The sequence below is a fragment of the Epinephelus moara genome, chromosome 23 (assembly GCF_006386435.1).
Source record: "Epinephelus moara isolate mb chromosome 23, YSFRI_EMoa_1.0, whole genome shotgun sequence".
Classification (NCBI taxonomy): domain Eukaryota; kingdom Metazoa; phylum Chordata; class Actinopteri; order Perciformes; family Serranidae; genus Epinephelus; species Epinephelus moara.
In genome coordinates, this window is record NC_065528.1 from 14,804,742 (window position 1) to 14,832,356 (window position 27,615).

The 27,615-nt window shown below is 40.9% G+C and overlaps 2 protein-coding genes across 11 annotated transcripts in view; one reads left to right on the forward strand and one right to left on the reverse strand.

Moving 5' to 3' along the window:
* The window catches only part of lrmp (lymphoid-restricted membrane protein), a 79,642-nt gene that overhangs the window by 10,501 nt on the left and 41,526 nt on the right, over positions 1-27,615 (forward strand). For 9 of the 10 annotated variants that reach the window (XR_007569331.1, XM_050035803.1, XM_050035808.1 and 6 more), the window contains exons 1-4: positions 20,638-20,766; positions 23,039-23,766; positions 25,559-25,669; positions 26,846-27,026. Coding sequence is in view for 9 of the 10 variants with exons in the window: in XM_050035803.1 (XP_049891760.1) it covers positions 23,094-23,766; positions 25,559-25,669; positions 26,846-27,026 (965 nt within the window). In the remaining variant the exon portion in view is untranslated. Of the gene's footprint in view, positions 1-20,637; positions 20,767-23,038; positions 23,767-25,558; positions 25,670-26,845; positions 27,027-27,615 lie in introns of those variants that run through there. The other variant, XM_050035805.1, reaches the window with a different exon arrangement.
* bcat1 (branched chain amino-acid transaminase 1, cytosolic) lies at positions 6,832-20,134 on the reverse strand. The gene is made up of 11 exons (XM_050035840.1): positions 20,066-20,134; positions 18,831-18,884; positions 16,540-16,734; positions 15,897-16,007; positions 15,595-15,714; positions 15,325-15,485; positions 14,982-15,124; positions 14,650-14,735; positions 14,417-14,557; positions 12,614-12,688; positions 6,832-7,858 (listed from the first exon to the last, which is right to left on the reverse strand). Exons 2-11 carry the CDS (start codon positions 18,855-18,857, stop codon positions 7,811-7,813), a joined length of 1,107 nt encoding a protein of 368 aa, XP_049891797.1. The 5' UTR covers positions 18,858-18,884; positions 20,066-20,134; the 3' UTR covers positions 6,832-7,810.

A 27,615-nucleotide genomic window follows, 5' to 3' on the forward strand; every position in this document is an offset into this window, starting at 1 on the left:
ATTTAGGATGAACATGATTATTGCGGGCTTCCATAGGCCACCCCCCCCCCCCCCCCCCCCCCCCCCATGGGCGGCCCTGCTCACACCTGCTAGGACCAGATATCATAGGGTAAATAAAAAAGCACGCACTTCTCAGTGAATGTTTTGCTGATATATTCAGTTAAAACATTTTGCAATTTGAAGATTTGTTAATTTAAAACATGTTCTCATTCATGTCTCGGAGACAGGGTCGGTCAACACCTCACTGAGACACTTTTGTTATTTTATTTTTTACTATTTGTCACCCATTTATATACATAGTAGCTGCTGGTATTGTGAATTAATTAGTATTGTCCCACAGCAAGGAGAATCTAATTTTGATATCTAGTCTTATGTGTGAAAATTGCATGTTTTTTTACTATTACTTTGCATTTTTATTTCCTATGCCTTTATTTCACAGAGGACAGTGTAGAAATGGGGGAAAGAGAGAGAACTCAGTTGCCAGAATAAATGCTGACATTGTACATTTCTGCAAACCTACATAACATTTGTACATTATTATATAGCGGATACATCGGTTCTTCATTTAGACACAAAAAAACACTAGGAACAGATCGTGTTTTGGCTTAAAACACCTGCTTTTTGTGGCATTACTGTGACAGGAAAGGCAGCAATGTCTCGTTTTAAAAGAACCACTTTTCAGGCCACTATCCCTGGTGGAAAAACAGCGATGAGTTGCTAAAATGACCTACCTGTTGGTGTCAAACAGTGGTCTGCAGTTTGGCAGGCATCTTGCCAAGGTGTCATGCTGTCCACCTCCCAATGACAAAGTCAGCTCATATAGTAAATCCCTCTAGAAATGTGGATATGATACTTAAAATAAAATATAAAATGTAAGGGATTTGTGATTTGTAGAAATGTATAATAGCAACATTTTCTCCTGGTGACTGGGCTCGTGTCACATGCAACCAAGGGGCTCCAGATGTTTCTAAAGACTCTGAATGACCCATAGACTTTAGTTGAGTGGCACCAACAGCAGCACTCAAAGGTTGGGAATGTACTGTATTTCACACACTACTGACAGTGGACCTGCATCTCCAGAGATCCAAACTGTGGTCACATTGCATTTGTCTCTGTGCCTTTATGAATTCCTCCTTGTGTAACAGTTTGCATCTCTAGAAAGACGTATTTGCTCTTTGATTTCTCCACCATCCAAATTTGTTCACTGGTGTTTCTTGTTGTGTGAGGTTTGAGCTGTGCTGGACATATGCTGGTGTGTTCGAATGCAAGGTGCAAAGCGTTAAGGACATTAGTTTGGCTTCCTCCTCTGAGTGTGCAGCGAATGTGTGAAGTTCTGGAAACAGAGACTGACCACTCGTCTGCCCTTCAGCATCAGCAGCCATCGCTCCTCTCTCTGCTCCCTCATTAGGGATTCTGAGAGAAACAGAACAGAGACAAGTAGACACACACACACACATACGTATAAACGCACTACACTCACAGAACACACACACACGCAGTTTGATTCTAATTGCGTGACCCAAAGCCACTGATATCATCTGTTATGGTGTGAGACCACAGTCTCACCCAGGGCGGCCTCTGCAGTCACACCGCCTCCGAAGAGGACCGGAGGAGTGAGGGAAGGAGGAAGGGTAAAGAAAAGACAAATAGAAGACAAACTGGCCTGAGAAGGAAGGAGAGGAAGAGGGAGAGCACAACAACAACAACGACAAAAACACAAAGTGGCGCCGAGTTCATTAATTAGAATTTCAAATTGGACAAACTCAAGATGACAGCGTTGTGCTTGTCAAATCAGATCATGCCCCGGCGGGGTGAGAGAGAGGGAAGAGAGGGAAGGAGGCACACAGCTCAGAGCCAAATACCACTCTTAGTAGCTGAATGGGTGCCATCTCTCTCCCTCTCTTCCCCTCTCTGTCTTTCTCTCCATTTCCTCTGATTACGCCGACCGCCTCCCCTCTGTCCCCGCGTGAATGTCACGGCCGCCTTAACAAGAAGTGACAATTAAAACATCATCGGCGTCCTCGGGCTGAATGGGAGCAGCCTGCCGGGGTCCCTGCTTTCTGTGAGGGAGAGGCAGAGCAAGAATAAAAAAGATGGAGCAGCTGGAGGGAGAAATACTATGAGCTGAGAGAAACGGAGAGAGAGATACTGTGGCAATATATCCTCCACGAGTGTGCCAATAAAACTAAATAAATTGAACAGAGACAAATGTGTGTATGTTTGGATGTAAATGTATAAGGGACTGAACAAAGACAACAACCATGAGACATACGGTGCACATCATAAAGTCTTTAAATCAACATAATGACAAAGTCAGTGATACCTCGCCCAGAAATAAAAAACAAAACAAAACTTTAAGTGATACAGAACTATCAGGACTATCAGGAAATCATATCTGTTGTTTTATTTCTTCACACTGTGTGAACTGTAATCAGATGTGATGAGCAGTTTTATGTTGGTAGAAAGGGTTTGTAGTTCTTATAGTCGTACTTAAACCAACACCATGTATGTTTGGGCATATTATAAGACTTGCAAAGGACCTCACCACCTCTCCTACATAGGAGCAAGACGCATAGACTTTTGTGGTGGTTTTTACCTCCTCTTTTTGTTGTTGATGCTTTGCATCTTCTTGTGGTAATTTTGTGTCATTTTTGATCATTTTGTGTCTCTGAGGCAATTTTGTGGCTGTTAAGTGGCTCTTTGTTGTCATTTTGCATCTTTTTGTTGTTGTTTTGCTATCATTTTTGTAGTAATTTTGTGTCTTTATTGGTTGCTTCACATCTTTTTGTGGTGTCCTTTTGGTCATTTTGTGTCTCTGAGGCACTTGTTTATCTCTTTGAAGTCATTTTGTATCACTGTTTGGTTGTTTTGCCCTTCTTTTTCGTGTAATTTTGTGTCTTGTGTTGGTTGTTTTGTATCTCTCTGGGGTTGTTTTTGCCTCTTTTAAAGTAATTTTAACTCTAAGTCATTTTGTACCTCTTTAGGGTTGTTTTGCTACCCTTACTGGATTAACTTTGTGTGTTGTCATTTTGCATTGGTAATTTTGTGTTTCTTTTTGTGTTCCTTTTTGATTGTTTTGTGTTTCTTTGTAGGCATTGTGTATCTCTTTGTGGTTGTTTTGCTACCTTTTTGTAGTACCTTTGTGTGTAGTCATTTAGCATCTCCTTGTTGTTGTTTTGCATCTTTTTGTGGTATTTTTTTTTATCTTTTTGTGTCTCTGAGGCAATTGTTACCTCTTCTTAGTTGTTTTGTGACTCTTTGAACAGTTTGTATCTCTGCGTGGTTGTTTTTTCCTTCTCTTTGTAGCAATTCTGTGGCTTTTATTAGTTGTTTTATGTGTGGTTGTTTTGCCTCTTTTTGTAGTAATTTTGTCTTTTTTGGTCATTTTTTGTCTCTGAGGCAATTGATTGTCTCTTTGGAGTTATTTTTTGTCTTTTTTGGGGTGTTTTGTGTTTGTTCGTTGTCATTTTATAGCTCTTTGTAGTCGTTTTGCATCTTTTTGTGGTAATTTTGTGTCATTTTTGATTATATTGTGTCTCTGAGGCAATTGTTTATCTCTTTGAGGTCATTTTCTGTCTTTTTTGGTTGTTTCGTGTTTCTTTGTAGTCATTTTGTATCTCTTTGTGGTTGTGTTTCTACCATTTTGTTGTAATTTTGTGTGTAGTGATTTTGCATCTCCTTGTTGTTTTGCATCTTTTTGGGGTAATTTTGTGTCTTTTTTGATCTTTTTGTGTCTCTGGGGCAATTGTTATCTCTTCTTAGTTGTTTTGTGACTCTTTGAAGTAATTTTGTATCTCTAGGTGGTTGTTTTGCCCATCTTTTTGTAGTAATTTTGTGTCTTTTGTTGATTGTTTTGTGACTCTTCGTGGTTGTTTTGCCTCTTTTCGCAGTAATTTTGTGTCTTTTTTGGTCATTTTTTGTCTCTGAGGCAATTGTTTGTCTCTTTGAAGTCATTTTGTGCCATTTTCTGTTGGTTTTTTTTTGTTTCTTTGTAGTCATTTTGTCCCTTTTTGTGGTTCTTTTGCATTCCTTCGTAGCCATTTTGTATCTTGTTGTGGGTGTTTTGTTTCTTTTTGAAGTTATTTTGTGTCTTTTTGATCATGTTGCGTCTCTTTGTAGTTCTTTTGCATCTCTTTGTGGTCGTTTTGTTTCTCTTAATGGCTGTTTTCCCACTTTAGTGGTTATTTTGTGTCAATTTTCGGCACATTTGTGTCTCTGCAGTTCCTTTGCATCTCTCTGTGGTCTTTTTGAGTTTCTTTCTGGTAGCTTTGGCGTTCATTTAAGTGATATTTTGCAGGTGAAGACAAGGGGGACCCTGACACTGAGGGCCCCTGGTTCTCTGCCAGGCAGTAATAAGGACTCTATCCATGATTGGGGGAGAACAATACCAAAAAATTAAATCAAATATCACTACTTCTATGGCAAATATACCAAAGAAAAAACAGTCAAACCTCTGACTGTTAAATCAGCTCAGTGCCAGTGTCTCCATTACTTCACACCATCAGAGTTACTTTTACTTTTAAACACTTTTATATAGCTAGGAATTATTGCCTCGGAGGCTCGTCAGCTTGTTGAGAAGAAAAGCAACTTGTCCAATCAACACTTGTCAACTGAAAGTACATATCAATGAAATAACGACTCAGATTTGCTTTTTAGTGTTCCTGGAACGGTTTCAGTAGAGCTAACATCCAACATGCCCTTAAACTACATGTCCTCACCTGTCGAGATGTCATTTAGATTAGATTAGATGTCATTTTAATGATCCCTGTGGGCAAATAATGGAGCAAAGAGCTTAATTTATAGCTAATAATAATTAAACAAACTGTTGTGAGCGTTTAATTGCAGGGAAACACAAACAGTCTAAAGAAAGAGAAAGAATCTAGAGGAGAGTATAAGACATTTAGATACTTGCTGTGGTAATTTCACCAGTGGCCTAGATAAAGCAGGCTAGATGGTGTTTGGCATTTTGAAGTATGTGTTTTATGTATGTGTGAGTGTGTGTGTGTGCGCGCACTCACTGGGCTCTACACCAGCTGTGCCACTGCGCACAAGGAAAGAGCTGGCGCCAAAATGAGCTGTCTTCACAAAGAGCCAAAAATCATCCAGCACGCAACTGGGCACCCCCTTGCACACACACGCACGCACGCGCACACGCACACGCACACGCACACGCACACCCACACCCACACACACACACACACACAGAGGCAGACATACAGACAAGTCCTCAGTTAATGAGGCATGAACTTTGTAGTGGACACAGTTTACCTCCTGAGTTTACATTTTTAAACTAATACAGTGTATCCTGAATTATGTTGCGTGTGTGTGTGCGTGTGTGTGTGTGTGTGTGTGTGTAGTTGTGTGTGTGTGTGCGCGTGTGAAAGTGCGTCCGTGCGTGCGTGGGTGTGTGTGTGTGTGTGTACAAGCACATGTGTGTGCAGAGCCAAACAGCCAAGGGCTCTCCGGTTTGATGGCTTTCTGTTATGACTCCATTATGCTGATGGCTTTGGTTCTGTTCCAAGTTCTCTGAATGTGTGTGTGTGTGTGTTCGCGTGAGTGAGTGTGTGTGTGTGTGTGTGTGTGTGTGAGTGCGTTGAGTGTGTGTGTGTGTGTGTGTGTGTGTGAGTGCGTGAGTGTGTGTGTAGGGTGGCAAGAAAACACTTTCACTCCTTAACATCATTAAGGATTGGGGAAGTGTCTCTGCAAAACCTGGCTCGTCCCTAAAGTGCAGTACGACACGGACATCGTACAGGAACTAAACATAGTCCCTGGTTCTGTCTGTCCAAATGCAAGTGTAGTTCCTATAAAGGTTCTTGGTCCCCTGGGAAAGTTCCTGGGGTGGTAATGCCCAACATATCCTCATACAACAGTTGGTATGATATCTTACTAAAATGCACATACTGTGGTTCGTATGATATCTAATAACTTAGCGGAAAAAGGAATTAGGGCAGATTTGGTTTAGGAAAAGAATCATGGTTGAGCATCGTCACCTGGTTCAGGTCAAAACAAGAGGGAACTAAATTTGTTACTCAGGTCTTGAAGCATACACAATAAATAACATTTGATGTAAAGTTATGTAGGTCATGTTTAGGAAAGGAGGCTAGGGTCAGGAATGTAAAGTTACGTAGGTTAGGTTTCTGAAAAGAAACATGGTTGGGTGTCGTTGTTACAAACTTAACAAAACATGACGATATACCTTAAAATAACTACTCACTTGGTTTCACATGGCACAAGAACATGTTTGACCCATCCATCACACCAAACTGCCGTCTTACATGGACTTTTGTATTTTACTACTTCCTTCTTTCCCTCCGTCAGCACATCGGTCACATGATTGCAGCCTTCACATTTACGTGGGTTGTATACAAATTACTGGCTCATGATTACATGCCCCCATAGTGCCTCAAGCGAGGGAGTTCAAGTATCTCAGGGTCTTGTTTAAGAGTGAGGGTAGAATGGAGCGTGAGATGGATCGGCAGTCTGGTGTGGCCTTTGGTCCATCTATGTCCCAGCACTCACCTATGGTCATGAGCTCTGGGTAGTGACCGAAAGAATGAGATCGCAGATACAAGCAGCTGAGGTGCCCTCCCGTTGGAGGTGTTTCGGGCACATCTAACTGGTAGGAGGCCCCAGGGCAGACCCAGAACACGCTGGAGGGATTGAATGTCTCATCTGGCCTGAGAACACCTTGAGTCCCCCAGGAGGAGCTGGAAAGCGTTGCTGGGGAGAGGGACGTCTGGGGTGCTTTGCTCGGCCTGCTGCCCCTATGACCCGGCCCCGGATAAGCGGATGAAAATGGATGGATGATTACATGTTATACATGTATTCTGGTACTTTTATTTTTGTAGGTATGAATAGTGCATCAGAACAACCAGAAATCCCCTATGCTGGGTAAAAATAATTATTTATTGACAAACATTAACATAATATTTTACCTCTAGAGCAAAATGCATCATACAGTAATCAGCATAAAACATTACAGTAGTCAAAGGGAAGGTCCCTTTTAAATGAGTGCAAATATGCAATGGTGGGCTAAACTTTTCTTGTGCATTATTTACAGTAAGACACATCTGTCCTGTAATCCAGGATCTCATTCACACACATTTTGGGCCATCTCACAAAGTATATTCTTTCAGTGAATGACTGATGAATACTATTTGTCCAGTACTACTGACTTAATAATGAGTTCCATGAGGTAGTAAAGAAACTTCTGTGTGTTACTTCAGGTTTCCCATCACACTAGTTTAATTTTATGTGTTTAAAAAGTTTCTGTTAACATGACAAATGTGTAAAACTTCGAGACATTAGCATGAGCTCTGAATTGATTAAAAAATGGAGCACTCAGGAAAACTGTCTGAAACTTTGAGCCAGCACGATTCTTAATTGTTTTCCTGCCATAACCATATGAAGGTTAATTACTTATGGTCCTCTTGTAGATGCTTTGTAACTCTTACACAAGTGATATGAAATTCTCTGTAACTCTAAAAACTCATACTTCTCTTTTCAAGTTTGATCACAGCCACAGCTGTAATGCTGGATGTTGGTGGTGGTGGCTGCGTTACTGTAAGCTATTGTGCAGTATTGCATGAGACATTAGCCTACTTTTGTTAATTATTTTGGACAGTTGTGTGTTTGTCATTAATTTAAGCTCAAAAGGAGGTAAAGTGGTACGACACACTCGCCGCAGAGCCAGCATATTGCAGTGAGACTACAAATATTGCACAAACATAGTTGTCTGATTAATGTACATGTACAGTAGTCTTTGGTTGTTGCATAACTGTATGTCCTCCTTGTGCATATGCAGGCTTCTTTACTGCTGCTCCACCAGGATGGTCCAGTCGCTGGGCGTGCGTCCATACTGTAAGAGAACAAAGGTCATGAAAAGGTGACGAGAAAGTCCTCCTGGGGCCTGAGCGGTAAAACAAAAAATTCATGTCGCTAAGCACCAAACTTCTCTCGCCCGTCGCTGCTTAATTGCGAGCAAAACACAAATCAAAAAATGAAATCAAATATCCGTAAGCAAATCTGCAAACTCAGCCACTGACAGAACACAACACAACAGAGCAAAGGAACTATAATAAAAATCAAAACAAAATGTTCCCCAATCCGTGACAGCCGCAGAGACAAATCCAATTATTTGTGTCTCATGTTGCAAATTTGTTCTAATGGTCGAAGTGAGAAAGTAAATAAACGCCTGCGAAGGGGAAACAAAAGAATGTGATTTCTAATTAACTTGAAAGAGGAACAGCAGGGCGACTTAGTAAACCCATCTTTCATCTGCTGCCTCAGACCACTCGTTTGTTTGTTGCACAATGTTGTCTTCAAGAGGGGCGGGAGGAGGAGTGTGTGTGGGGGGATAACACTGCACTGCTTCCCTCCAAATGAAATGTCAACAGATTTAACAGCGCTGCGGAAGGAGCGCGGCGTTTTCCAGCGTTTTGTCGATTTTATTGTTCATTAAGCTTCGCTGCCGCCCATTCTACCCCCCTCCGCACCAAATCTTCCTCCTCCTCCTCCTCTCCCACTTGTTCGAGGCTTCATTTGCAGCATCTTGGCTTTGAAGATCACAAAAGGCTGAGGCAATAATTGGGTTTGTGCAATTACAGCGAGCTTAATGAGAGAATTCAGGAGTTTGTCTTGCCCCTATCTCCAACTCTCCACACTCCGCCATTAGGAAGGCAACTGTCTCCCTCTTCGGCTCTGTCTCTCTCTGAAGCACCGAGGAAGATGTTATCGGATATAAAGTGTATGTGGTTAACACATTCATAACAAACACTGTGCATGCATACGAGGCCTGGATGATGGAAAGGGCAGATATGCTAATCGCCTTGACCAGAAAGACAAAACAACAACAACACAGATAGGGCACAAGAAGTAAACATAGTGAGAGACAAAGAAAAAGACAACAAGTTGAAGAGATAATCAGTTAATCAAAGTGTTTAGAGGACGTTTAGGAGATCAGGAAGATTAAAAAAATGAAGGACACTTCTTGCTTGTGTCATCTGGACATGTGAGCCTGCAGGGCAACCAGTACAACTCCAGTCAAAGTTTATGATTCGTAATCAGCTTCTTGTCTTCGAAAAAGCAAAGCAAGGACACACTGACCTTTAATGCAGCACCAGGAATATTTGTGAAAACGCTGGTAGTCAGATATTACAAATATCTTTACAGATTCAAATCATTTTGTTCAGCTTAGTTCAAAAATTTAAAATTACTAACAACATGTACTTCATTTCTTCAGGCCTGACTGTATTAAGTATTCAGATCCTTTTCTTGAGTAACATCACTGATACGATTATGTTTTTTTTTGAAACGGTAGATAAGTAGGCCTCTTTGGGCCTCAAACAGTTACTGAAATGAAACCATCTGAGAAGTTGTGGAGTAAAAGTCTAAAAAATAAAGTACACGTACCTCAACACAATGCATCAGCATTCATTATAGGCAATAATTAATGTTGATGCATGCTGGATTAGCTTCAATGCATCAACATCAATTATTTTAAGTAATTCTCAGACATGACAGATTTGTGACACTGACTCGGCCTTATCTGGGGCGGCTGTGGCTCAGGAGGTAGAGCAGATCGTCTTCTAATTGGAAGCTGCGTGTGTGTTAGCAGGTGTATGGTAGTTCCTTGTGTGGTATCCTTGGCCATGTGACTTGTAGTGTAAAAAGCGCTTTGAGTGGCCAGATGACTAGAAAGGCGCAATACAAGTGCAGGTCTATTTACCATCTCACGTCAGTCACCAGCAGTCCAGTACCACTGACACCGGACCAGCTTGACCACACTTGACACATGAGATAGATGTTGAAAAATTGAAATGTCTGGAATATTTTTAAAATTTGCGAAGATAAGCCCCAAAAGTTGAATGCCAGATATTCCAAAGGAAACTGGTATATATCACAAATCTACAATGAGCCTGGCAAATCACCTGAAAACTAACGGCTAGCTGCAAAGGCAACACTGTTATTACATCATGATTGTGTGTGGGCTACAATGTAAAGAGCAACTACAGTGTTGATTCAGTACGCTCAGTTTAGCTCGAGGATTCAATGTTTTACAGATTTGTTTGTTAATGTGCTGAAAACGTCTAGTTATCTTTTGTCTGTTAACAAGGTATAATAATATCAATAACTTTATTTGTAGAGCACTTTTCAAGCTGCACAAAGTGCTTTCCAAGGTGAAGAAAAATACAAAACAAAAGTGATTATAATTAAACATAAGCATATGCATACTATACATACGCCTACACCAACATATACACACTTAAACACATATATACCTGTAAGCATGAAGACATTTACACATGGCTGCAAACACATACACTCCAACTCAACTGTCAGGAAAGGACAATCTGTAAAAGTATGTTTTCAGATGAGATTTAAAGACGTGAACAGAGTCAGCTGATCTGATCAATCAATCAATCAATCAGCTGTATTTATAAAGCCCAATATCACAAATCACAATTTGCCTCAGAGGGCTTTACAGCATACGACATCCCTCTGTCCTTTGGACCCTCGCAGCGGATAAGGAAAAACTCCCCCCCAAAAAAACCCCTTTAACGGGGGAAAAAAAACGGTAGAAACCTCAGGAAGAGCAACTGAGGAGGGATCCCTCTTCCAGGACGGACAGACGTGCAATAGATGTCGTACAGAACAGATCAACATAATAAATTAACAGTAATCTGTATGACACAATGAGACAGAAATGCTCATCAGTGGGAGCCTGTTCCAAAGCTGAGGAGCAAGAACTGAGAAGCCTGGACTCTGGAACAGTTAGAAGACTCAAGGCCCGTTTGGACGGTACAGTGTGAGGAGCTCAGTTATATACTCTGGTGCCAGATCATTGAGACTAGAAACTAATGCAAGGAGGTGTGATGCGTCAAGTCTAGCTGCTGAATTTTGGTCGGTTTGGATCTGATGTATAACTCGATCGCTCAGGCAGGTGAACAAGGCATTACAGTAATTCAGCAAGATATGAGAGCCATGTATGATTTACTCCGTGTTATTGAAGGACTAGTCTGAGTGGGCGGAAGTTCGCTGCAGAGATCAGCCTCTCATTGGGCGGAACGAGCCACCCGCTGAAGTCCCGCCCTACCACCTCTGGTTGTGTAGCAGTTTTCAGCCGTTTTTAACCGTTTTTTCAACCTTTACTAACTTTTGCGGTGTTTGATCTTGCGGGGATGTAGCCATTTTTCTGCCATGGTTCGCGTCCTGTAGGCGATATTTTTGTGGGCGTGTTACACCAAAACCTGTTTCCCCCTGGCAATATTTTTGCAAGCGCACCGTTGTTGTGGCACCGCTCAGAACGATTGTGATTGGTTGAAAGAAGTACAAGCAGCCGGGGTGTTTTTTTTCTCCAATCTCAAAGTGAGAGTCGGCCCAGCCAGACCTTTCTTTTCTTGAGAAAGGTCTGGTGAGCGAGACTATTGAAGGACTGAAGTGACCTACATGTTGCTCAGCTGGTAAAAACAAGATTGGACTACATTCTTTACATGTTGCTCCAGGGTCAAGTTACTGACTAGATGCACACCCAGATTTTTTTACACCTGATTTTATGTTCGGAGTGAGGGGACTGACAAGTGGCTGATGAGAGCTTAAGAGCTTTTTCATGTCATATAAGCAGCTATGAAGAATAATAAGTTACAGATCTGGCAGATGTTAAAAACAGGAAGACATAAACAGAAGAAGTTTTGCACTGAGTGTGTCGCCACATAGAAATGGGGTTAATTTTGCTATTTGTTGCGACCCTTGACTCAAATGAGCAAAAATATTTGGTGTAGTGATGGTAATCATATGAGGGCCTTCCTCAGTACAAGTGAGATAATAAGGATTACACTGGAGCTCATACCCCTACTAATAATAGGCTCATTACACAGCACAATAACAGAAAGTCAGCTATACATAACATGCTCATTAACACAAATTAAGCCCTCAGCAAGGAACATTATGAATCTGTTTAAACCTGTAGCGCTGCAAAGGCTGCAGAGATGCCGTGTTTGTAGGCCATGTACAATATTACCAAGTCATTACTCATTACCTAATAAGATATTTCACTTATTATGTACTCGCAGGCGAGATAATGCAAGCAGTGGGTGTACAATGAATGAGGACCAATGGCGGTTTGTTAAAAGGAAAACAACTTAATACTTTTATCTCACTGAGTTACATAATAACCACTCAGATAACCATCCAGTAATGCAATTATGAGGGGAATATTTGTTTTTGTTAGATCTCGCCTTTCATCGACCATATTTTTAATTTAGTGAGTCAACAGTTCTATTCATTTGTCTTTTTCAGTGAGGCCTCTTTATTGTTGGTTAGTGAGCGCTAACGAGGCAGACATGTGACAGGCATTGTCATTCAGCACCAAAATTACTGCCACTCATGTTTCTTTTGTTTTGTAGCGGGCTGTTCTTCCTTCCTTTTCTCCTACACATCACATCACTGAACGCTTAATTTAAAGTAACCTATTACTGCATGAGAATAGAGTCCTGAGGGTGACAGGAGTGTAAAGAACACAGATGTTCAACCAGCTGTTACTGAGCTCGGGGAGACATCTGTGGGACGTACGTGTGTGTCTGTACAGTATATGTGGGTCTGTGCATCCACCAACCTGTATATCTGTGAGTTCCTTTGCTATCCGAGAGGTCAGCAGTGAGTCTTTATTCTGACAGGGGAGATGCAAGTCCTAAACCAAACAGAAACAAACAACATTAATATTTTAATCGGTTTCATGACTTGACTTGCTACTTTATATAAATCACAAGAACACTGAGATTATTAAGTTAAGATATTATGATATTAAAACAAGAAGCCAGAGGGTTCTGACAACCATGCAAAGATGAAACTGCCCACATGGTCACAAGAGACCCAGAGCCTCAGTCTTTAAAGTACTGAGCTTCTAACATATTACTACTTTGTATTAGAATACACTTCTTTCATATGAAAAATGTAATGTAATAAAGGCAGCAAACTTTTTTACAGTATAACTAAAATAAAAGGCTCAAGACACAAAGTCCAGCTAAGCAGCTGGTTAGCTTAGCTTAGCATTGAGATGGAAGTCAAGGGCAAACAGGTAGCCTGGTTCTGTCCCAAAGTAAATAAGTCTGCCTGCCAGCACCTCTTAATTAATCACAAATCAGCGTGTTACCTTTGTTTACTCTGACAACAACCAAAGTGCTAATAGTCTAATAGTGTTTTTGTGCTAGATTATTTCCTGGCCAGGGGCAGTTACTTCCTGAAGTCTTGTCGCCTGTTTTAAAAGTTATAGTATGGAAGCATTTTGGCACAAAGGTTGAATGGAAAAGAGACCTGGACAAGAGTCTTGTTAAATGCAGGAACTTTCATCTTTTTATTCAGATATGGGTCATTACAAATACAGTACACTATGTTTTAAAAGTAGCAAGAAGTCACACAGTTAATAAAAAAAAGGTCACGGTCAAGGTCGAGTCCAACAGCGTAAAAAATAAATAATATTAAGATAGATTAATAATAAATAATGAAATAACCTAAAAGCCTATGTTAAATACAACACATAGTCATAAAACCAAACAGCATGTTAAAGTGCGTAACAGTGCATCAACAGCTGCAAGCAGTCACAGCGGTGTAAGTGCAGAGGACAGACTTAAGCCAAAGAGTTCATAAGCCTCACAGCCTCTGGGAAGAAGCTACACTTTAGCCTCGTTGTTCGTGCTTTGAGGCTGCACATGTGTAGAAATAAAGAATGTTGACGCATTGAGATGCATCGATAGTCACTTTCTAATTGAATTGCTGCCCTCTGAAATGTAATCTAATCAAATTTTGACGTGCCTGGACATCCCCACCCCTAGTTGTCACTGATTGGTTGTATGTACTACATACTGTGTTCGTCTGTAGTATCTAGCCTCAACAACCCTGACCTCAAATTCTAAGATGGCTGCTCTGTGCATCATTGATAGTGAAAGCTGTAGTAATACACTGTTTTCCAGCAATTACATCATTACATTTTTGTGTCCCATTAAATCAGTTGTACACACACTCCTGTCCAACCTCAATATGTGGAAGCCTATATATATTGGAGATTCCCTTTCTGAGTTTGGTATCTCATCTTACTCTACAAAAAAGTGGAAAAAAGCACTCTACAAAATGTTGAACTACTCCTTTTAAAGCATAATAATATACATATAATATAAGCTATAGTGTACAATCTGTAGATGATTTTAATTAATATCCATGGCTGTGCTCATCTCAAGATCACATGAAAAATAATTAAATGTTTGAGAAAAACATTTTCCAGTTCTGCCACATGGTCTCCTTGTTATTGTCAGGACACAGTGAGTGACAGATCCCAAGCAGAGCACACTGTGATTCACTAAGAAGGCTTTTAATATACTATCAGAAAATCAGACAGTGTTAAATACAGGCTGCTGTCTCTTACCTCTCCCTGGTAAACGATGTGTCCTATGGGACAGACCATGGAGGCAGTACCGGAGCCAAACATCTCTTTGACCCGCTGCTGCTTCAGAGCAGAGCACAGCTGGCTCATGGTCAGGTAGCGCTCTGTCACCTTAATCTCACCCTGGACACAGAAGAGAGCGGAGGGACCAGATGAAATGTGAAACTGGAATATTTATCCATGCATGTTGACCTTTATGGTTTTGTCTTTCTCACCCATTTCCTGGTCAGTTCCAGGATGCTCTGTCGGGTTACACCTGGGAGGATGATGCCGTCCAGAGGTGGAGTTGCAAGTTCCTCCTCTGAGAAACAATGAATTATTACATAGCACAAAACAAAACCTAAAATATTTTACGGCAAGCCGGTTTCCTGGAGATGCTGTATGCAGTTATGTTGTAGTGGCATTGTTCTGCCAGTAGAGGTCAAATTTGTACAACATTTTGTATCCAAAGCACATTGCTTGCATCTGTGTTGCTGATTGAAGGTAAACCAACAACCCCTTTGACAACCTGTGATCAACCAAGTGGGGTTCTGATAGTGCAACTAACCTCCATCCTCATTGATCCAGTGCAGGAAGACGTTCATGGTGCCTGCCTCAGTGATCTGGTGGTCCTCTCCATACAGCCACAGCGTCTGCTGACACCCATGACTCACTGCTTCATACTGGGCAGACAGAGAACAGCCGTAGTTCCTGCAGAAAAACAAAGGAACAAACAATTTTAGTAATAATTACTTGCTATAATACTGTGCAATGAAAGTAAGGAAATTATTGCCCCATCTGATCACCTCTAGAATTAAATTCTACAGGCACCACTGTGCACCTCACACAACCATAGTTGAATGCATTCAACAGTATGTGCAACAGTATTCATACAGTATGTGCCTACCCACCCTCCCATCTTGCAGTCTCCAGTTCCTCCTCTCCAGGCCCGTGTATACTTTGGGTCGGCCCAAATGGACACTGATTTTGGCTCACCGTCGAAGTAAGAGCCCACTTGACACATGATCACATACAGAAGGGCATTGGCAGGTTTCTTCAGACCCAGACATTGCTACCGGGAACACATAAACACAAAGAAATGTATTTAAAATTTAATTTATTTAAAAAGGATAATCCGTCCATCTCCACACATTATTGCAGCACCTCACCATCCTCCTTACCTCAGTGCCAATAAATGTTGGTCTAATGTAGAGACTGGCTCTTTCTAAGCTAGGAACCCAGTCCTGGTCGATCTCTACCAGCCGTCTGATACACTCCAGGAGCTCTGACTGATCAAAGGCCTGGAGACAGAGAGAGGTGGAGAGCAGAGGGTAGTTATGGCACTTCAATGACATATCAGAAGTGGAAGGTTCAGCCGAACTTGCTGCTGAGGTTACGATTTGAAGGCAAAAACAGTCACTTGTTCATCACTGTCACGTATCCTTTCATTCATCCATCCATTCATTACTCAAATACATCTTACAGGTAGACAAGCTCTCTTTGCAGAGGTGGCCATGCGTTTCATGTTGAGCATCGGCCTGAAGAGACGCACTTTGTTGTCAACCCCACGGTACGCCTTAAGCCCTTCAAACAGCTGAGGAGATGAGGAGAGGAAACATTTGGGAAATCACAGGCCAATAAAACAAAACGTTAAAGGTTTATGTCTCAAAATGAAGATCTAAATGCTGTTTCAAAACCCTCTCCATGCTGCCAGGAATACAATTCTGGTGGAGATATACAAAATGAACCATTGATTGAACCATTGTCATTTTTGTGTTAGCCACTATAGCTCTCCTACACACTTGGTGCATGGGACGTTTCAATTGGTTGCAGTCTGCAACCTCACCACTAGATGTCACTAAATCCTAAACTAGACCTTTAAACATCCATTATTCATTTGGTGCAATGTGAGACTAGGTTTAATACCTTGTTCATCTTCATATTTACTTTATCTTTGCTGTAACTAGTTTTTGTGTTTTGACTTTGGTCCTGACTAAACCCTTTGTACTACAGTCAGACCAGTCAGGTCAGTCTCTTGAAACAATGTAGCAAGACAGGACTTCCTTTTCCGCAACAGACAGGTACAAAGAGTCAGGCTAAAGTTAAATTCTTCCTTGTTAGTGTACCTGTATGGCGTAATGTAGTGATGGAGAGGCTGGGTGGAGTGACAGGTTTCCAAAGGGCTTGATGACTGGAGCCTTCCAGCCCTCACTCTCACTCCACTCTATGGTCAGCATGTGGTCAGAGAAGGCGGAACCGAAGGAAAGCACATCCGGTTTGGGCTTTAGAGTCGAGGACAACTCGACAACAAGGTCAGCTGCCTGTGTACAGAACAGAAGAGAAAATAGTGACGTTAAAGAAAAAGGTGTTCATGTAACTTATACAGGCACGTACACAGAAATGGCTGGGCCCCTGAAAAGGAGAGGGGGTTTCCACGAAACTGGCTAGATTTTACTGAAGCAGCAATATACAAAATGTTTGTTTTTGTTGTTTTGATGAGAAATGGTGAACATTTTGTTGGATGAATATCCTCCATGCCCCCCTGGTAGCTGGTCCTCAAAAAGCTGTCCCCCTTTTCCCCCCTAGGTGTGCGTTGTGCTGAACGTCCAGAGTGACATCTGTCACCAACTATAAGCTTCAGCCCAAAACATCCATCCATCCATTTTCAATCACTTATCCGAAGCTGGGTAATGGGACAGTAGGCTGAGCAAAGTATTTCAGACGCCCTTCTCCCCAGCAATGCTGTCCAGCTCCTCCTGACATGCCTGGAACACCTCTAACGGGAGGGGCATACAGAGGTGCCCAAAACATTTTCTGAAAAATATACCCTCCAAGTATACTTCATCTTTTCTTTGTGACTTACTAAATCGCTTGAAAGTGCAGAGTGCTGACCGTAAGTCTCATTGACTCACAAGTAATCTAAACTTGACTTTTTAGGAGTAAGGCGCAAGAATATATCATTTGAAACTTCAAAATCATTATCATCATCAAAATCATATCACAAACCAAAGGACCAAGAGACCATTTAACTTGATGCCTGTAATTCCAATTCTTTTCAAATCTGTGTTTTTCCAGCAGGGGTTGCTGTAACACAGACAGTGTGACAGTCTAATCCAAAGATTACCTTAAGTAACATGAGCCACAGTTCACCCATCGGTGACCACACTGCTCCAAAAGCAGACAACAGAGTGGTGACATGGTAACATCAATGAGACAACGACAAACAGACAGAACTGTAATCAAAAAACAGGGTGCTACTTTATCTGCACTGAAGCTGTCTTTCTTAACCACTCCATTTAGAGATCAAAGGTCATGGTTAGATACAGAATAGAATCTCAGTGGTTTAAATCTGAGTCCAATCTCTGTGTCCCCATACTATATTCATGACGCTAACAGCAGGTTGAGGAAATATGTGTCATATTTATCGAGAACAAGTGCTGTTCTTTCCTGCTGTTCTGCAAGACTGAGTTACTGTATCTGACCCTTGTTTTAAAGAGACACCTCTTCCTTGTCTGCCACTCAGTCAGTTATCTGTTCCAACTAGCTTGGATTAGACTGGCTCTTTATTACCTCCCTCCTGGTGCACCATAATCCCAGATTACAGTGCTGGAAAGTGGCAGGTGACCAAAGTATAACACCGTGTGAAAGTGGTCAAAGTAATGCCTTTTTTTCCTACTGTACTTGTTGTCTCTGATTATTTTGTCAGTGTCACACCAAACACTCATATGCATATTAACAAGCTCCATTGTTTGAAGTTCCTTTTTAAAAGTTTGTCTTCTCATGTTTACGTAAATTCTGCAAACCAGAGTCAACACTCATCCTTATGAGTGCGTGTCTGTCTGTGTGGGTGTTCACGTCTGTCTGTTCTAATCTCCACCTGAGCCTGCTGTCTGCTGCTCACGCATTCAGGGTCAGAAAACAAGCAAAGCTCCAGCTACTTATCATGAGCTGGGAAAGTGGATTCTGCTGAGCAGGCTGCAGCAGGAGGAAGAGGAGTACAGGAGTGGACACTGGACGTGTCCTTGCCTTGAAAAAATGGCAACAACACAAACGCTATTCTGTTTAAAGAGATATCAAGAGTCAAATTAATAGTCTGGAATATCCATTGGATATGTTTTTCATGTGTTTCTTGTCATAGTAAAAACACAGTTGAATGATTGTGGCTCTCAAGGCCGTTCACTGCTGCTCATGACAACATGAGGACAAGGAGCAGTGCTGGACTATCTTCTATGAGGAGCTACAGGGGGGATTTTTAAGTGTCAGGAAGCCAAGGAATCATCAAGATGCTGCAGCAACTGAGGGTAGGTGCTTTCAAATCATAGCAGCAGCAGCCTTAATTAACATCTATAACAGGTTTGAGCATACCATGCATTCTACAAACAGTTAAACTATACATTTGCATAACTTGTTCCTGTACCTTAAAGCTTGGAATATTGTCAGCCATTGAGATGGTGGAACTGTAGCTGCTTTCCTGAAGAAAAAAAAGGAAGAAATTGCAATACAAATACAAATGTAGGCATACACTGTTTTTTTCAAAGATGAGCTCAAACATATTTACAACTAAACAAACTGTATGTCTAAACAAATAGCATTACCAGTGTAAGGGAAGCTACTTTGAAAGCTTTGCAACCTACCAGTTACTTCACACCTAACTACGGCAAAGCTACCCAAGGGAGACATCTAGTTTGGTTACCTAAAGCTACTAAGAAAAGGTAGTTCAAACTACTTTGTAAAAAAAAAAAAAAGACAAAATATAATAGAAAAAGTCACATGCCAGCAAAAAAAATGCCACTCAATTGAACTTATTGCATTGCAAGGTACAAGGAATGTCAGCTTTGGTTTTGTACGTCCTGCCCTCCAGAGTCCAGGTGGGAGTATTGCACTAAGCAGGATTACACAGCTAGCCAGGTAACTTCAAAAATAGCTGTGTCACAACTTCTCTGACCATTTCTTAATAAACAGCAATATACTTATGAGTAACTGTGTTCAAATGGGGTTTAATTACAGTAGAGAAGCAGTGGTAAAATAAAAAATAAAGTCATTTTTCCTTTTATAGCCTGAAAGTTTTAATAATTTATGATACAAAAAATGGTAAAAAAGTAATTTAAATTTAATTTAAATTACTTTCTAAATATAGTTGCAGTTGGACAACCTGCAAGCTGTTACAAAATATAGGTGTTTTAATTACATGTAGTCACCACTCCCCAGCATTACATTGCATCAGGAAGGTGTTACACCATGGGCATAACCTGAAGAACAGGACTAAACAACTCCTTGAGCCAGTTTTATGTGAGTCCGAACAATAAACCTTATTGTCACTTCATATTAGTCATATGTGAGTTCACATAATGTTTCTCACAAGAACATTTTGCAAACATATTCCTGTTTAAAATCTATATAACTGCTGTCTCTGGTCTTTGATGTCAGTGTGGGACATCACTACAGTTCTTTACTGTCCACCAGTATCAATATATTTTTGATACTGGTGGACAATAAAGGAGCATTAACTAGTCTCATGTGTCAGAAACACATCAGTAATGGTCTGTTTTAATACAAAATCTCAAACTTACAACTAGATTAAAGCACAACCTATATTTAGTCCTAAAATTCACACACACGTCATCTAGGAGTCAATATTCTAGGATCAGTTACCTTGAGAGCAGGAGAGACGTCTGACCGGCAGGTTGGTGTGATGCAAGTTAAACCGCCTGTGCACCTACACGTCTGCTCTGCTAAACCGCTTACTGTTTGCTCAGGTTGAAACCAGCCCCATTACTCCGTTGTCATGACACCCAAACATGCAAATTAACCCAATTAATTTTGCAACACCTCTGGCATGTTGACACCTGAGTGCATCAATGGCTCGATATCATTATTATAATGAATTTTTATGCGTATTTTCTGCTTTTGTTTATTTTATTTTACAGACTATCACTAAAATGTAAGGAACTTTCTCTGTGAGTGTTGTAGGGAGTCTGTTAGTTGTAGTGGAGACACTTAAAATGGGGTCCGACTATGCACAGGAAACAAAATATTTTTTTTATATTCATCCTAAAATAACCCACCTTAAATGAGAAATTGTCTTATAGTTTATGAAACTGGGTGCTGTGTCCCCTTCGAGCCGCAGGGAGGGGGTGCTGTCTCATTTTCAGAGCCGTGAACACCCACTAATATTTTAACTCTTTCTGTCTCGAGCGCTCAGCTTCAAACTACCTGTGCGCGTGCTTTGTGTGTGTGTGCGTGCGCCCGGACACTTAGTCAAACATTTCGTCGTGGATATTTGCTCTTACAAGCGTTAACGAGGCGACAATGTCCTGCTAGCCCCGAGGCTGTTTGAAAGATTAACACAAAAGGTGGGTTTTAAAGACTTAGTGTTTAAGTGTGTGTTTGTATGGAGATAAATGTACCCTCAAGCCGCTAACGATTTTTTTTTTTTTAAATAACGTTATTCCTGTTGCTGTCGAAGCTGCAGTCCTTTAGCATCTAAACCCTTTAATGTATGTGTTTTGCTTATTATTTTATATCAAGAGTAGCTTATTCTAAAAATGTACTGTGCTGAAATTAATTGTGATATCCGTATCATTCTTAATTAAGCTAAAACTAGATATTAACCGAAATACATGCTTTTGGGTTCAAAGTTCGTCACCAAACTTTAATTAATTAGCCCGCTTGCACACCTGTAGCCCAAGCATCATGGTCCCTATTGAGACAAGACGTCAGTGTCATTGGCTTCAGTTTATTTTTAAATGCATTCACTTTAATTTAACATTTTTTTTGGTTCCTTAAACATCACATTAGTCACTCAGAGGCTCTGGTCAGATTCTCTTTATAGTCCCTTTGTGTCCTAAAGAAGTTGGCAACAAAGTTTTTGTTGAGGTACCTCTGATTGGATTAAGTTACCATTAAATATCCTTTCTCTGTCATTTCACTTGTTTAAAATGTTCTGTTTTCTCACATTAAAACAGACTGCATCTCTCTGTTACAGACTGAGCCTTCTTTATATTGTGTTCAGTCCAAGGTCATACTCATTTTTTCTTTTTCTGTTTAGTTTGTTTGTTGGATTGTTGTTTTACTGTGTCATATTACACTGTGTCTTGTACTGTTCTGTCTCCATTTGTTTTGTGAATGTTAATTTAGGACACCCTTGACGAGATGATGCATCTCAAGGGGTTTATCCTAATATGATAAATTTTCTTTTTATTTGCTTTAATCTTCTGTCACATTGAGAATGTAGTACAAAACCTTGTGGACTAGTTTGCATAAATTTGGATTATATCTTACATGGTGTCTTCAGGTCCTTAAAACGTCTGAAAATGTCTTAAATTCAGATTCGATGTGTCTTAAATATTCTTAAATATTTGCGGTCACATTACCAAGAAAATAATGTTTGTTTGGGACCCCCTTGAAAATGAGATGATGCATCTCAAGGGGTTAATGCTAATATGATGAATTTCTATTTATTTGCTTTATTCTATTTATATTGAGGAGGTAGGATTGATAACCCAAAACCGTGTGGGCTGGTTTGCATGATGAGTAACGTCTTTGGACTCTTATCATACTTTACAGGGCATCTACAGGTCCTTAAAACGTCTTAAAATGTCTTTAAGTGTCTTAAATTATCTTAATATAAGGCCTTAAAAGGTCTTAAATTGCTTTAAATTTAGATTCAATGGGGCTTAAATATTTTCAGTCGCATTACCGCAAAAATTTCTGCAGCCTGACAGACCCAATTACAGTCATTGGACAGACTGAAGGATTGCAGTAATAAATAGCATTAATGACAGCGATGTGATTTTGTTTCCTTTTACATTAAACACAGTTAACTTAAACTTATTGTCAGTTTTCCTTATTGTTCATTTTGAACTGACACCAGTGTCACACACACGTCTATAATGTGCATTTCCATTGCAGGTTTAGTCTTACATTTCATATAATGTGGTTCTAAAAAGTATTGAATTTAACTTGGTTAGACACCCTGACTTTAGTGTGTGGTCCCTTTATTAACTAAGATGTGGCTGTAGTTGAGGGAGGTTATCATTTGATCATCCTATCTATCCCTGTTTTCTTTCCTCTCCATCTTTTTCCTTTGTTTAGTCTTTTATTGCCTACTGCTTGTTTTATAGTACTCACCACATGAACTCCTTCTATGATAGTTGCAGAATGCTAGAACTAATAACTATTTGGCATTGGGTGGCTTGTATCACCCCATAGCTGTCATTTTTTTTATATCAGGCTACTCTATATTGGTCCAATATTACCAATTATTCTCTGTTTGCCTTGTCTTTATTGGGTTTTCACACTGCAGCTAAACCTACTCATTTTCTGCCTCTATCCCTGGAGTTATCAAATCAGGGAACCAGTCCGATATAGGCTGAATGTGCCAGTTATCCAGGACATCATGGTGTTATGCATAGGTGTAGATTTTGGGGGGGAAATAGGGGACAGGTCATTCTCATTATTTAGAACATGTGCAAATAAAAACATTAAAGTAGCAGACGTCATTTCAACTATTATATCGATGGCTCTCTCAGTTTTTTTTTTTTAAATATTTCTCTGTCCCTTTGTCTCCATTTTATGAACTCTGCATGCAATTAAACTGCACAATTTTTGCTTCTCTCTCCTCAGACTTCAGCCTCTCCTCTAGCCAGGAAGCCAGCACTGCAGCCCTGCCATCAGCAGCATGGACTATTACACGCCCCAGTCGAATCGTCGCCACAATCCCGTGGACAGCATCTGCCGCAAACTGCAGACCATTCAGTGGCGCGGTGACCGAGAGCCCAATTCACCTTTCAGAATTCCCAAACTCTCCTCCAGCAACTACGACAGCCCGCAGAGCGGCCTCAGACACAACCTGGAAACCATCCTGAAGAAAGGGACCCTCCACAGAGACGAAGGGGAGAGGGGGAAGGGGAGAGGGATGGGCATGCCGAGCTCTGCAGCTTCCCAGAGGAGCAGCCTGGGTCACTCTGTCCCTCTGTCCACCCCTTCCACCCCAGCGTGCACCCCCTCCACACCAACTAATATTACATACACTATCACTAGCACTATGGGTGAGAGGAGAGGTGCTGATGGGAGTGATTTAAGTCACATTAAGACATGGCAGAGGTATTGTTCGACGCCTGCAGCCCAGGCCAAAGACTCTCCTTACTTTACGTTCACACGAGGACCCCAGTCAGTGCAGCCAGAGAGCGAAAGGCCGAGCAGGAGCCCGCCTATGTGTCGTACCTTCACCCCAAACCACAGCACTGTCTCCTACAACCTCAACTTCTGCTCAGGGGATGTGGGGAACTCAACAGAGTGTGAGCTGCCGTACCCAGCTCTGGTTGTGAAAAGACTGTCGATGGGAGATGGAGGTAGGGAGGAGCGACTGCTGGCCAGTTGGGAGAGTATAGCGGAGGGTATACGCAGGTATACAGGGTATATCCACCTCTTCTTCTGGCCATTTTAAGTAAACCCACCTATCAGCCCAAAAGCCATTGGAATATATAGGAGAACAGACCCACTCTCTCCTTGGTAACCTACCCATCTACCTAGTAGTACATCCACCTCATCAACTACCACTACATCACTGACTAGCAGCATACACAAAACAGATTAAGCATCAAAGTCCATCTTGATCCTGGAGACAGTAGTTTGACCAAAAAAAACCCTTAACTTAAAGCTTTTTTTTCAGAGCTTTCAGCCACATCTCATGGTCCTCATCAACAGATGGAGCTTATATGCCTCGTGCAGGCGACAGTGTTTTTAGAATATGTAACTTCCTTGTAGCATCATCCTCTTTGAAGCATTGTCTGTTGTCATGGCTACATCAGCCTGGACAGACATGGATGTAAACAGTAACTGCAACTTGACTGGTTCACAGTGGTAATTCTAGTTCTGTTTGTGCTGAGCAAACTCCATCCACTGATAAGGAGTGTGAGGTCTGGGTGAACATACTGGAAAAAGCTTGTAATGGACGTAGGGTTAAGATTTATTTGTGAAACAAAATGGATGATTTGATGTAAATGTCAGTTTAGTCTGCTGTGTAATAATGGCAGTGGCAAGAAATGCTTGACATTATGACTCCTGGACATATGCTTAAGGTTGTAGACTGGGGGTTTTGTATTTTGTATGAGAGGAAAGCAACATTTTTATTACCCCAGGTTTGAATGTCTAAACAAGGAATCTAGCAAAAAACTGCTGAATAGGAGCCTGATAATTAGAAGAAGACAAAGAATGCAGCAACTTTTTAACAAATTTTGTGCTAAAAAGGTTAGTCGCAAAAATATAGAGAAGCTTTTTCTGAAGGGCTTCAACACTCCAGAGATTTTTTTTTTTTTTTTGCCTCACGCTGGTGACGACCACGGCTGGAGGTATTATCTTTTTCTCAGGAACGCTGTAAGGTAATTCCCTCAAATTTGACACAAACATCCACTTGGACTCAACAATAGACCAATAGATTTGGGTTGTCAAGTTTAACTGTGACCTCACAAAACACATTTTTGGCCTTAATTCAATAATTCATGTGGTAATTATCACAAAATTTAACATAATTGTCTAATTGCATAAAACAATGGATATTTCATTCTTCACTGTGACATAATATTCTGTAAAAACACTTTTGTGGCCATTATTCATCGTTACAATTTAGGAACAGAAGGGGAGACATTTGGTTGGAAACTGAATTGGTGTCAAACTGTGATGACTGTAGAGATCTTTCATGCTGCTGGGTTGAAGATGAGTGTGAAGCATCCACGTTTTAGAATTTGTATCTTCTTTGCAGCAACATCCATATTTGAAGCATTGTCTGCTGTGGTAGTTCACAAAAAGCTCACTGGTTTGCTGATACGGAGCTTCAGGTGACTGTTGTTGCATCATGTGACGTAGCCCTCTATCAGTCATCTGTAGTGCACTGTAAAAATAGTCTCCAAAGTGAAGAAGGCATGTTTCCCAATGAGTTACAAATGAGGTTTGCACAATGCAGTGTGACCGTTACCTTCTGTTGAGGCCCGTGTGTTGACTCTACTGGTGTCTTGTAACAACTCCATAAAGCAGAAAAGGAGCATGACATTTAATATCTGTATCTTTATGGAAATGTATCATGTGCTCGCTTTGTTACGCAACTCAGTGCAACTCAGTTTGTTTGTGTTGCATATTCATGCTCAGGATCCTCAATAGCCTCTGACAACAAGAAGGAGAACATGGCAGAAATCAGCCTCATCTGTGAGGAGAATCTACTCGACACCATCTTCCACGCCTGTGACACCCAGCGCCGAGGTACGCCCACACAGTGACTGGGTCACGCATGCAGTCTTCAGCAATACGGCAGCCTAATGATTAATTTTAACTTGTCACTGAATAGTATCGCAGTGTGTTTTTCTTCGTAGAGGGCAGGAGTAATTCCCTCAGCCCCCGACAGTCATACAGTATCAGCATTGTCTGTGTCTTACCTCTTGTGCCTTCTAGCATTTGCAGCACAATCTCTTCCATTTATTCCAGCACCCTTTAAGTTTCTCATCAGTTCACTGTGTTTCCTCAACATTTCAAAGCTTCTCTTAAAAGCCTACTTGTGCAGCAGAGGTATGGGATATGCTTTCTTTAAAGAAGTACAAAGAACACGGTAATGTTTTTATTTGTTTGTAATCTGTTTGCCTCATTTTTAGGGTCCTTTTTTTTTTACTACTTTTGAACAGGATGATTAGTATTTGTGTTTTTTCCCTTCACCTCTTCATTCTAAGTTGCAGTCTCTTGTTATCTGTGCTGTTCAGGAGATAAATGTATTTTTTTGCTTCTTTTTGTCCTCTTTGGTGCCATTTTTATGTGAAAAATGATTTCAAAAAGTAACCCTTTTGCATAGATGGCATTGAAATTGAAAAATGAAAGAAACTCTGTAGCTTCCATTAAAATGGAATTCAGCTGTGATTGGTTTGATTTAAGGCGTTGAATGAGTTTAATCACACTATGACTGTGGGAGCACATCAAAATTCCTGCCCAATTCAGCTATTATGTTGTATATGACTGGGCAGTTTGGGGGAATACCACCATATGTAAACATTTGTAAATGGAGCATTGCAGGGGTTGAGTTTTAGTGAGAGAGGTAATGAATGGAAAGAATGTTTAATATTATGAATTTTAAAGAAATGGTCATTGGAGGCATTTTTATCAGTAGAAAAAGAACATGTCCACTGGTTAGACTACTGTGAAGGCTGAAGGGCTTTTTGATAAGTGTATTGAGCATTAGAAATGTGTGAAACCAAGTCCAAAAGTTAAATGTGATTCTTACTGTCGTTATGGTTACTGCTACTGCTTCTGCTGCCTTCACCTATAACTGAACACAGACAGAAAGATTGAGGAGATGTGCACATTATATTATCCATCATAGATCTAACGGGGTAACAGTATCTAAAGATGAATATTTTTCTGAAATGTCTCTGTGTGTTTGTCATCTTCCAGGTAAAGTGTACGTATCTCACATCGTGGACTACCTGCGGCACACCACCAGTCGCAGCTCAGAAGATAGTGGACTAGAGGACCTTTGCAACATGCTCGATCCAGAACACAAAGACGTTTCCATTGACCTGGATACGTACCATGCCGTCATGAAGGAGTGGATTGATGACTGCCGCAACAACGGGTACTCAAAAGCAGACATTAGAATTTAAGGGCTTCAATCCAAAATACTGATACCTTATACAGATTATCCTTAAAGGCTCTCTAAGGCTTCCTAAGCTTGAAAAGTTTTTGTCACATATAGCAAACATCTCCTCACGATCCGCTAGCTACATGTCTTCTGAATATGCTGTGAAAAAGTCTGGTCTCTGTAGGCAGCCCAGGCTCCGCAAATGGCAACAAAAGTTCAACAAAGTACCACAAATGATTTATATATAAAGATCCCAGGATGCATTTTTTGTATTTGGGAGCTGTTTAAATGTGTCAACAGGTGATTTCCTTCTTTTAGCAAAATCCTAAATGATTGAGTGGTTGTTTCTTTCCCCCCTGGACCTTTATGCTCTGCCATTTCTCCTCTAATCGTCACACTGTAACCTGTGACAGGCTGTTATGATACCAGAACTATCGCACATTCACATATATGTAGTTTTTTGTCGAGCTGCAAGCGCTACATTACCAAAGGATTATGGCGAGAGAGGAGAGGGAGGGATGCTGTGCTGCTGCCAGAGGAGCCGCTGAATGAGTTCCCTCTGAGCTCAGGTTTTTTTGTTTTT